The sequence below is a fragment of the Lepidochelys kempii genome, chromosome 11 (genome assembly GCF_965140285.1).
Source record: "Lepidochelys kempii isolate rLepKem1 chromosome 11, rLepKem1.hap1, whole genome shotgun sequence".
Taxonomy (NCBI): Eukaryota; Metazoa; Chordata; order Testudines; family Cheloniidae; genus Lepidochelys; species Lepidochelys kempii.
Window position 1 is genome coordinate 63,566,594 of NC_136390.1, and position 12,473 is coordinate 63,579,066.

General features: G+C 47.3%; 1 protein-coding gene across 6 annotated transcripts in view; it reads right to left on the reverse strand.

The window, feature by feature from the left end:
• Positions 1 to 12,473, reverse strand: part of PLEKHM3 (pleckstrin homology domain containing M3) — a 133,702-nt gene that overhangs the window by 36,528 nt on the left and 84,701 nt on the right. The window contains exon 7 of one of the 6 annotated variants that reach the window (XM_073306635.2): positions 12,184 to 12,315. The exons of the other annotated variants lie outside the window; for them this stretch is intronic. Within the exon in view, the coding sequence (XP_073162736.1) occupies positions 12,241 to 12,315 (75 nt within the window). The 3' untranslated portion in view covers positions 12,184 to 12,240. Of the gene's footprint in view, positions 1 to 12,183; positions 12,316 to 12,473 lie in introns of those variants that run through there. 6 annotated transcript variants of the gene reach the window in all.

The following is a 12,473-nucleotide window of genomic DNA, read 5'->3' on the forward strand; positions in this document are numbered from 1 at the left end:
TGCAAATTCAGGGTCATTTCACTTCATCACAGACCATTGCTGATCAGTGGATAGGACATTTCCTTGCAATTTTTTCATTTTAATGTTTGTATCTCATGAGAATGCAATACTGATCTCCATCTGGCCCTGCAATCTGTGGATTTTTAACTATGGGTCCCAGAAAACAGTTTCACCATAATGCCTCTGCAATGGGCATCTTATGGCTGAGGGAAAGGGAGCATGGGACCTGTAACCAAGCACTCTCTAGAGAGAGACTGAGGCCCAAGACGTCGATTTTTAGACATTTCAGCACTAGGAAGACCGAGTCCCAGGATGAAAGTCCTGCAAATATATGCTGAAAACAGATCCTGAGCCTTATGAAAACATATAGATGGGGAAAGGAGGAGGTGTGTTAAATGAACCTAGTCAGATAGGGATATAGCAGACTTTGTTTCCTCTCAGTCCCCTACAGAAAGGGGGGGGGGGGTGATCAAGCCCGAGGGGTTAAAAGCAGAAAGAAAGAGGAGCCACAGAGTCCTTCCCAGGGGAACCAGCCTGTTTTCCTCAAGACAGAAGACCGTGGTCCCTTGGTTATATGTTTGAGTCATGTTCATCTTGTGCTGCAACAACGCAGCCATATTTCAGTAGACGCTTTTAGTGTTAAGACATGAGGTAGCTAAAGTTTTCTTTCATTGCATCCTAGTGGAGGGTGCGTCCTCTCAGTGCCCCTCCACGGAAAACCTGGTGAGTGCAGGTGGAAAGGATATGGCCCATTTTCAGAGCAGGTAAGGGACATCTGAAACACAAGTCCAGCCACCAATGAGAAGCGCTTGTGCATTCCAAGACGAACTAAGGAGACTGTGGCCCACAGTTTCAAACCAGGTGTTCAAAGATAGCCCCCTGAATCAGGAGCCTGAGGGATTACAGCTTCTGCTGAAGTCAACTGCCTAAATAAGCAGCTAGATGCCTAGATTTCAAACCTGAGGGGCTCTAATGCACTGGCCTGTGTGACTGTGGTGAAAACAGGAGTGCCCCATCAGCACTCATCACAGGTTAGAAGCCTGAACACTTTACTGAGGTGCCCACGACAGGAGCCAGTGTCGATCATTCACTCACTAGGCCTCTATTCAGCCCAGCTTGCATGTCAACCTAACACGTCTTAGTTTTGCGATGTGACAGCCTATTGAGGCCATACTTGTTACTTACAAGCCCACAAGTCTGGTTTTCATTGGGTGGGGAGCAGCCCAGCGCTGGCATTGTAGACCAGTTGCCATAGTGCTCGAGAAGGGTTTGACTGTAGTTCTTAACCGGTGCCAGAGCTCACTGAGGAGGAGATACCCTGCCCAAGGGCACATGGGGAGGGGCACCACTCACTACATCTGTAAAACCGGTGCTCCCCCCAGCGCAGCCATCCAAGTGCACTGAGGGCAGATCCCTGGCCTTGGTCCTCCCCAGGCATAGAAACAACTCTTCAGGGGCCATCCAGATGGCCAGCAATGCAAACTGAACCCCCTGCACTCCACACTGTGCCTGGCCTCTGGGTAGGTGCACTGGTGAGGAAGAGCTCTTCCTCCTCAGGCACTCTAGGGTAGGAGGCAGCATCAATTTGCTTTGAAGCTTTCTTGCGGAGCGATCAAAAATTACAACTATATGAAAGAAAAAGGAGAGCGAGCAAGAGCCTCATGTTGGTTTCTCAAGACCACAGCTCGAGTGCAGCTGTTTATTACTCAATGTGTTGCACAGGGAAACTGCAGTGTCATGTTCAAGTGCCGCAGCCAGTGATGGTCTGTGGGATTGGAAAAAGGCTCACACGATCCACCTATTTCAGTTCTCCCCTTCCACCCTCCCTTGGCCAATCGACAACATTTACACCCACTGCAAGGAAAAGCACAATAATTAGGAGAAAAAGGCAGCGTGAGGGAGGACACTTCTTTCCAAACCCATCATTAATCCATCTAACTGATCAATCAAGCTCTTTAAAATAGCAAATGTTGCCTTACTGGAAGGCGCTCAGACCCCACGGGGACATGTGTGGTATAAGAACCTGACCAGAACAGAAAAGAAAAAGGACTCTTCACATCTCATAGAATACTTACCATGGGCTCATTTATTCCATTACAGTAATGTGACCACGGCTGGTAATTTTTGGTTTCTATGTTTGAGGGGAAAAAATGGAGCCTCTTGATTTTATATGAGACAGAAAATCTTGCTAAGCTATATTATTAAAACTTAAAGCCACATGCCACTCACTGGAGCAGGAGAACTTGGAGACTGGAAATCATGACACTCCTCATAATAATTGTTATTTGTTTTACAGTAGCACCAAACTGAGATCGGTGCCCCACTGGGCTAGGTGCTGTATGTAATATAAGAGTCTCAACACATAATGAAAAAAGCTTTAAAATCTCCCAGATAATTTTAACCAAAAAATAACCATTGCTGGGGTTTAAGTTCTACTTCACCTGTGGTGGGGATCACAGATTGAGGGTGTAGGAAAAGTCTGCCTTTTAAGTCAAACTCTGCAGCGTGTTAAAAAACGTGGTGGAGGTATGTTTTAAAACAATTTCCTTACTGCATTTTACATTGAGAGTGTCAGGATTTATTTATGGTGAGGGGGGTCCCAGCTAACACGCAGCAGTTCCCTCACTAAAATGGCCCAATTAGTCAATCTGTAAATGATTTTGGAGACACTGAGCCATCCCCTCATGGCTATTCTAAAATTGGTGCGATTATAGTACATTACAGCACCCTCCTTGACAACTACAGGAGTAATGGGATGTCACTCGAACGGCAAGCTAGTACCTGTAGATTCACACCCTGATTTGCTGTGCACTAGCGTTCTGTGTAGACAAGCTCTGATCAACAAAATGCATGCTGTTTCTTGTACCAAACAAATGGCACGTTTCCCAGCCCAGAAAGGACAAAGGAATTGTCCTAGGTGACTTTTAAAACACACAAGCCACCCCCAGCAAAGTCAAGAAATTATGAAAACATGTAATTCAAGCACGTCTCTCTTCTCTGTATTCTCTCTCTCTCTCTCTGTTGCGTTGTTCATTCGGTTAGGTAGTAGCCTCGATGTAATTTGTAAGGAGCAACCAAGCTTTGTAAAACCTGGAGGATGCTGAAGATGAAAGGGAGCAAGGGCTATTGTTCAATCTGAAATCCCTGTGGACATCAGATTAATGTGAACATGAATGGTAACGTGAACTTGTTGAAAGCTTCACTGCTTGTCAGTACGACTGCTGCCCTTGATGGCTGCCTGACTCTTCTATAGCAGGAATTAGTCCGGTTTTCACTTCTTTATCTTGTCCTTTTAGACTAATATATATAATAAATATTGTCCTGCCCAGCTTCACTGAATATCTTTCAGCTATAGGCTTTTAATCTGTTGTAATTCAAATTCTTATTGTAAACAGAGAAATATGCCGTAAGAGCCCCTTACTGACACTGATGAGGAGTTACTCACATCCTAGTCCCCTTGAAGTCAATAGGCTACTTGTATGAGTAAGTGCTTACCTATGTGAGTGAAGGTTGCACAATCCATCCGCACTACAAAAGTGTGAACACAATGTTGCAATAATTTTTCTAATATTAAAAATTAACTAGGGGACTGGATGGCTCAGCTAAACAGTAGCAGAGCATTTCACCTCTAGATCACTGGTTCAAGCCTAGCCGCAGTGGCTGGTGACTGAAAGTATGAGCGGTAGGTGACTATTTGGTGATCTGTTGGTAGACTCAGTTTAGTTCCCCATGAACAGACATTCCAGTCAGAACAGACATTGTAACTGGCACCCTTGCATTGGCAACCTCAACAGAGAGCCCAAGGATCGATTGGACAAGATGGAGACTGAATTACCCTCCAACTCAGATGGTTTTATTCAACAGAGATGTACTGGGAGAGTGAATCTCTGGAAACTGGAAGTGGACAAAAAGAAATGATTGGCCAAACTCCCTGCAAATTGAGACCACCAAGCTCCATGAAGGGGGCTGACAAAACTTGCAAAGCTTAACAGTTTGTGCCTCAATACCCTTTCATCCACACATCCTCACACTCAAGTCCAGAATCACAGAAATTCCTGCTCCTTGCATCAATGCCACTTTGGTTCCCTTTCTAAAAACTGTCAGATGTCTGAAAAAACTTAGAGCATTCACACATTTCCCCAGTGTGTGTGTGTGTGTGTGTGTGTGTGTGTGTGTGTGGGTGGGTGGGTGGGTGGGTGGGGGTACGCGGGAGGAAGTTGCTAACAATGCCAGATAAGAAAGAATATTTCAGGAACCAGAGTTGTAACCTCCACTGAAGTCCATGTATGATTTGTACTTGTGGGGTTTATCAGATGTACAGCAATCCTTGTGTACCTTTGGCTAACTTTGTGAAGCACACCAGATGTTTGCATAGGACAGATGACACCAATATCATTGGTGACCTGCATAAAGATTGTCAAGACTTTTGGTAAACAGTATAAAGTTTGCACGAGACCACCAGAGAATTCATATATCCCTATTTCCAAGATGAGCAACTCCAAAAAATAAGCACCTGAACGTCTGAAAAAGTCACACTGTATTCGATTGCATCAAGGGCTCCTGAATCAAACTAGTTTGGACTTGGTGGGCCATTATTTCTGAGTTACCATAGGATAAAAATTAAAATAGAAAACTTCAAAAAAAGAAAGGATTTTTTAAAAAAGGACATACGACATTTGAAAATGAGGATGCGAGGACAAAAGCAGCACTTCAGTGGAAACCTTCGTACAACCTGAATTAAGGGCAGAATTCTCTATATGTCTCTGTATGCTAGATGTATGCCACACGTGCCTGCTGAGGTGTGACACAATGACAATAACCATGATACATCACGTAATGTCATCTCTCGAAACATACTGGCCCAGATTTTTACAAGGTATTTAGGTGTCACTGTGCTTGGCGTTGCAACACCTCAGTGATTTAGGAGCCTAAATATAATTTTAAAGGGATTTAGGCACTTGCGGTTAAGGTTCTGAAATCAGTGAGGCATTGCAACAGTGAGCACAGCAGCACCCAAGTACCTTTAAAAATCTGGGCCATTGTCACTATTCCATGGTGGAAGAATGATCAGAAAATAAACATCGGTAAGAAAACCAGGAATATCCCAAATTTTCTGAACTTGTATTACTAGATGTTTAGCTTCCTGAGCCACTAAAAACACACAAGTGAGGCCAAGTTGCACACTCTCATTCATGTGACTGCAAAACTTCTGAGCAGTCCAGGGTTAAGTATTTCAGTTACAGAGGTGAGAACACGTAAAACTCAGATACTGTATAACTGCCACTGCAAGACAGTAAATTTGCCAAATGCCTCTGTGACCCCACCCTTGTAAATCAGCTTGTTAATCATTATCGTCACAGACGTGATAAAGTTGTTTTATAAGCCAACACTGAGGCAGTAACATTAACTACTTATGTAGGGGCTGGTGTATTTCCCTGAAGATAACATTTATTAGAAGGCACTCACTTTAGAAACACTGGTTTGCCTAATAAACCTCATCTGGAGCATTGGACAATCTGTTCAACTTTTCCCTCCACTGGATTTACATGTAGACACAAGTGAGGCACAGAGGGGATGGGGTAAGTGGTATGTGATCCCTAGAACAGGGGTTCTCAAACTTTAGCTATCTGAGAACCCCCATTTTGATTTAAATTTTTTCGTGGACCCCCAAGTCCCTCTGCTCAGCCCCAGGCCCCGCCCCCTTTCCACGCCTTCCCCAAGGCCTAACCCTTGCCCCACCTATTCCCGCCCCTGCTCTCTCTATCCCCCCTCCCTCCATCGCTCGTTCTTCCCCACTCTCGCTCACTTTCACCAGGCTGGGGAAGGAGGTTGGGGTTCAGGGAGTGGGCTCTGGGCTGGGGCAGGGGTGCAGGAGCGGGTGAGGGCTCTGGGAGGGAGTTTGGGGGCAGGAGGGGTGCAGGCTCTGGGCTGGGGCAGGTGGTTGGGGTGCGGGAGGGGGTGAAGGGTGTTGGCTCCAGCCAGGTGGCCCTTGCTTTCGGGAGCCGCCTGAAGTAACCGTCACATCCCTCTGGCAGCGGCTCCTAGGCGGGGTGGGGTGGGGTGGTGGTGGTGGTCAGGGGGTCTCCGTGCGCTGCCCCGCCTGCAGGCACTGCCCCTGCAGCTCCCATTAGTCGCAGTTCCCAGCCAATGGAAGCTGCGGAGTCGGTGCTCGGGGCAGGGGCAATGCGTGAGACCCCCTGCCCTCCCCCCAGGGGCCACAGTGACATGCCAGGTGCTTCTGACAGTGGGGCGGAGCCAGGGCAGGCAGGAAGCCTGTCTTAGCCCCGCTGCACTGCCGGAATTTTAGCCCCTCAAATCTCCTGGAGATAGAAGAAGGGGGAGGAGTTGATCAACGGGGCCCATGTAGCCCCCTCGGGTACCCTCAGGGACCCCCGTTTGAGAAACGGTGCCCTAGAACATCTAGAATTACAGATTCAAACCTTGGCAGCATTGTCCCAGCCCTTCATCCTTTTGAAATAAAGTTTATGATTATTTATCAAGGCCAAGAATATACCTGATGCTGTACAACGCACAGACAGACAGGTCTTGCTCTGAGGGGCTTATTCAGCGTAAGAGGGAGACACAAAAAGGACAAGAAGCACTGGGAAACCAGAAGTGGTGTCAAACATTTTAACCTCAATCATCATCCTTAGCTATACAATGTAATGGTGGAGAAGTCCTTTAAATACTGTGGATTAGTGTCTGTCTCATGAAAGAAGGAAGCCTTAAGGAGGAAACTCATGGAGCATCCTATGATCTAAGGACTTCTATACTCCAACCATCCTCTAAATCAATTTCTGGCTCCTCCTCTGGAGGTTTCCCTCACTCCCCCAGAATCAACACCATCTAATCCAAATTGAGCCTTAGCCTACTAGCTCTTATCTGTCCATTGCTACAAAAATTCTGCCGGTAAGGACACTGTGGAGAAGTACATACCCCAGCATTCTTTCCTCACCTCCATGGCAGCCAAGACACAAGATTTAAAAGAAAAACCCTGATGTTGCAATGTGCTTCAGAAAGCGTTTTCAGCCTCTTCTCTTTGTGCTTCATCTGTTACAGGTGATATGCACTATATTCCTTGAAAAACATCAGGAGACCTGGGTGAGGGAAGGGTGGACTGAAGGCCTTAACTATGAACAGTGGTTCTTTATGCTGTTCTTAGAGTGGGAATGGGGGTATTGAAACACAAAGGGTAAAACTCTGGTTGAAGTTAGCGGCAAACCTCCCACTGACTTCAGTGGGGCCAGGATTTCACTCAAAGGTCTTCAAGCTGTGGACTCAGGAACCAGTGTGTCGTAATATAGTTAGTTAATGATAACACAAGTTATAGCCAAATATACAAGGGAGGGGAAAATACATGCCAGTAAGTTTCTGACCATTTCGAGTGAGGGAGCAGATAAGGAGTGAGAGAGTGTGAGGCGAGAGGAGGTGAGGATTTTCCTAGGTTGCCAATGATGGATTTCCTGGAAGTTTTTTCAGTTTGCCAGATCCTGAATTTTACAATGTTCTTGTTACAATTTCAATACACAATTCATCTTTAGTAGAGATGAACGGGGAAAAGGGAGGATCTTGTGGCTAAGGCACTGGGCTGGGATTCAGGAGAGGCGGGTTCAATTCCCAGCTCTGCCACTGACTCCTTGTGTCACCCTTGTCAAGTCCTGTACTCTTTCTATTTATTAATTCCCAATCATCTGTTTTATGCTGTGCCACTTTCCCCACCCTTCACCCATCTAGCATATTGAAATTGTAAGCTAGTGAGGGCATGGTTTGTCTTTTCATACGTGCGTAATACAGTGCCTCGTGCAAGGGGCCATGAAGTTGGTAGGTGCTACGAACAAATTAAACAAAGGAGGTGTTCCTTTTGCATGTGTTTGAGAGCCGTGTTTCTCCTCTGTAACAGGCTGTATTTGAACTAAACACAAGTTAGCAGCTGCCTCCAGCAGACTTGGAGAAATGGAACTTTCCCATTACACAGGAAGAAAAATCGTAAGATTTAGCTTGATAACACAGCAACTGCCGTAGGCATCAACAAGCTTCAACACTAACTGGGAACATCCATCCATGTCCTACAAGTGCTGTGTGCAGGATGGGGACCAGACGCCAGGAATCTTAATCGCGATTGCTCCCCTCCCCCACACAATTCCTGTCTTGCACAGGAATGAACTTCTGCTGCATTAACTAATAACAAACCCAGAGCTGAGAACACCACCCCCAAGGAAATTTAGCAATACACACTGGCAAGAATTAAAGAGAAAACAGAGTCAGTTCAATTAAACGTCCGTTGCTAACTTGCTTTGAGATGCCTTGCAACGGGCAAGGTGCACTTGCTTCCTTATATGCGATAAAACTCTCCCTTGCTGCACCTGGAAACCCTCTCTGAGCATACAGCACTGCATGGCCCTCCAGTGAAATGAGACACAGTCTCCTCTTATGAACAGGCCACTGTGTTAACATGAAATTCCACCTAAGGAAATCAGTCTATACCTTTTGAGATGGGGGAGAGAGAACAGGAAAAAACCCCATAAGATCCACAGATAATAAAGATCATCTGCTTCTCTGTAACATGCAAATATATAATTTATGGGAAGAGTGGGGAAAAAGAAAGGCCCTCATGAAGCACGTCCAAGCAATGCGGTGAAAAAGCTCAAGCTGACACAAGGAAGAAGGAGCCAAAGCGCCTCAGAGTAAACAGCATGGTTTGAAACTGCTGGTGCCAGACCCACACGGAGCTCCACAAGGTGACTCCTGTGCCAAAGCTTCAACCTTCACGTTCGTGGCGTTTCGTTTCCCCAGCCTCTTTCTTCTTTCCCCCAAGGTTTCAAGTGGGGTTGCCAACTTTCTAATCGCACAAAACCGGACACCCTTGCCCCGCCCCCTGCCCTGCCCCTTTTCCGAGGCCACGCCCCAGCTCGCTCCATCCCCCATGTGTCGCTCGCTCCCCTGACCCTCACTCACTTGCTCATTTTCACTGGGCTGGAGTAGGGGGTTGGGGTGCAGGAGGGGGTGAGGGCTCCAAGGTGGGACCAGAAATAACGGGTTCAGGGTGCGGGAGCAGGGGGTTGGGGTGCAGACTCTGGGGTGGGGCTGGGGTTGAGTGCTTTGGGGTGCAAGAGGCAGCTCGGGGCTGGGGGTGGAGCTGAGGGGTTCGGAGAGTGGGAGGGGGCTCTGGGCTGAGGCAGGGTGTTGGAGGGGGTACGGGCTCTGGGCTAAGGGTGCAGCTTCCGGGGTGGGGTAGAAAGGAGGAGTTCAGGGTGCAGGAGGGGGTTCCGGGCTTGGGCAGGGGGTTGCAGTACGGGGGGGTGCAGGCTCTGGGACGGAGTTTGGGTGTGGGAGCGGGCTCAGGGCTGGGGCGTGAGAGGGGGGTCCGGGGTGCAGGCTTTGGGAGGGGGTTTGGGTACAGGAGAGGGCTCCAGGCTGGCCCAGGGGGTTGGGGTGCGGGAGGGGGTGCAGTGTGCAGGCTCCGGGAGGTGCTTACCTCGGGGACTTCCCAGAAGTGGCAACATATATCTTCCAGAGTAACAGCCGTGTTAGTCTGTATTCGCAAAAAGAAAAGGAGTACTTGTGGCACCTTAGATTGGTTGGTTAAATTGGTTAGTCTCTAAGGTGCCACAAGTACTCCTTTTCTTTTAACATATATCTTGGCTCCTAGGCGTAGGGATGGCCAAGCGGCTCTGCATGGTGCGCATTGCCTCTGCCCTCAGGCACTGCCCCCGCAGCTCCCATTGGCTGTGGTTCCTGGCCAATTGGAACTGTCGAGCCGGCACATGGGGCGGGGACAGCACGCGGAACCCCTCTAGCCGCCCCTGCACCTCGAAGCTAGAGAGACATGTTGCTGCTTCTGCGAGCCGTGCAGAGCTAGGCAGGGAGCCTGCCAGCCCTCCGCCAACCGGAGCCACCAGAGTCCCTTTTCGACTGGACGTTCCAAAAAAACCCCGGACACCTGGCAACCCTAGTTTCAAGGCTCCAAGATGGCATCACTACATGTAATTTCCGTCACACCTGGGCGTTCTCCTCATCTGGTAGTGGGGATGAATAATAGGTGGTTTTAAGAAGCAGGAATTGAAACTAAGGTCAGAGGCTGTGTTAATCAAACAAGGCATAAAGTGTACTGGGAATTTGCATGTTAGGGAACAGAGAACCATTTCCTTAACTTGAAAATGTGTGCACACACAGACACACACACGATGCACCTGATCTAAAAAAAAAAAAAAAAAAAAAAGCTAGGATGCAATTAGATGCTCAGCTGTGCACTTAATGATTGACACTGTGAACAAGAAACATTTCCGCCTAGCACAGGGGTGGAACCATTTGTTCGGCTCATCTTATTTTAAGGAGATGCCTTTTGGAACACGGTTGTTCCCAAGACATGACCTACCCGGGGAGCAAAAGATCAAGGACATTGCACCTCAGGGCGTCTCAGAAACCCCTACTGTTGATGTATGTCCAGGTCACCTTCTAAAACCTTTTTGCCTTTATTTCATTGAAGGGGACAAACCTGAAATGATACTTGCATTTTAGTTTTTAGAAAGGGTCCTGAGTCAGTGGCTTGGCTGGACAGGCAATGTGTTATCTGAGGGATGGGAATGCAGTCAGAGCCCAATCCTTCAAGCTGTGACTCCGAGTTTGCCGTATCGGGCCCTTGGTTCTGTGTGGCAAAGAAGGACAAAAACCACAACATAACATAAGGTGCAGCCGTCACTGTGGGGCAGTCAAACTTCCTGGAATGGAGACGCAGGATGAGCCAGTGGTCAGGGTGCTGGCCTGGGACTTGGGAGACTGCACTGAATTCCCTGCTTTGCCACAGATTTCCTCTGTGACGTTGAGAAAGTCATCTAGCCCCTTTGTAAAATGGGGATAATATGGGGATAATTTGCCCATCTGTAAAATGGGGATAATATCAGTGCCCTACCTCACAGGGGTGTTGTGAGGATAAATACAGTAAAGATTGTGAGGTGCTCAGACGCTATGGTAATGGAGTAGATAGAATGAAAGAATTTGTTTTGCAGAATGATTTCTCTACAAGGAGAGGTTCACTGTAACCAGGTTCACAACTGGCATGCTGTGATGCAGGGCTTCTCAAACCTTTTCCCAGCATGGACCATGTTTTTCATACAGAGATTCCCATGGGTCACCTCTCCCTGCAATATGCAATTGTGAAACATCCTGGTGGCACCCACAGCAATGCCTACATTGACCAACGGCATAAGGGGAAGTAACGTGCTTTGCGGTCTTTCATATGGTCATGCCGGTGCAAAGGGGGAGCCAGCGCCATGTGTCCAGCCAGACAGCACAGCCTGGAGCCTCTAAAGCAAAGCATTGAAATCAACAATCCAGGACATTGCTTCTACCCCCTCTGAAAAAGGAGTTTTGATGCTGGTTCAAATCCAAGCCAGGGTGGTAGCCACCAAAAGCTGTTCGCTACCTGGTGGCTGTTCGATGGCTAGAGTAGAATGAGTGTGGACTCAGTCTGGTTCCCTGTCAACCAACGTTCACATCACAGTAAATACCACTCTCATTAGTAATCATTGTCTCCCCTTTTGTACAGGCTCAATAAGGATAACAAGGACTTCCCCATATCTATATCTACTGCCTTTCAAAACAGTGCAGGGGCAATGTGGGGAAGCTTGTATTGCTGCTAGCCAGGTGTACCTGAAAATAATTCAGTTTCCAGAGCTATCAATCCAGCACTTTGCACAAGCAAATACAGTCACACTGTTTTTTGTTTGTTTTAAAGAAAGTGTCATTACAGCAGGCAGGTCCCACTGCATTCTCCCCACACGATGGCCTGGGAGTCTGACTACAGATCTAATTTTTAATGTGCTGAATATAGTTTCGAAGCCCTGTTGCAAATTTGGGGTTCAAGCAGAAATAAAAAAAATAAAAAATAAAAAAAAAAATAGCCAAGACCTTGACATATCTAATTAAACTCATATCCACTCATTTCCCAGGCCACCATCTACCACAATGACTTTAGCCTCCTTCACGATCCAAAATTCTCTCTAACCGTAAAATGCCTTCTGCTGCCTGATGCAGTGTACCAGTCCTGTTGCCACGCTGAATTACAGCAACTCCCTTGTTCCCAAGTATTGCGGTAAAAGGAGAAAGCTGGCCAATCTTGTCATTACCACTAAATGTAACTCGAGCTGCCAGCAATTTGGGAAATTAATACTCGCCTGAAATATCAGCTGCTCCAGAGAGTCTTCTGCTTGGCGTTTCGTGCTGGCCCAGTTGAAGGAAGTCTCAGAGCTGGCAATCTTTGAGGTATAAAGTTTCCAACCACACTGAAGTGGAGTGACTGTGGCAAGGAAAGGAGCCCTAGGCACAGGAAAATATCTGAGAGGCTTAATCACTAGTGAGAGGCAGGGTGACTGTTTTGGAGGGTGATCTGATGGCAGATCATTTAATTTTTATGGTCATGCACTCCTCTATGTGTCTGTTTATGCGTGCACTCTATACACACGCATGCTGTATAA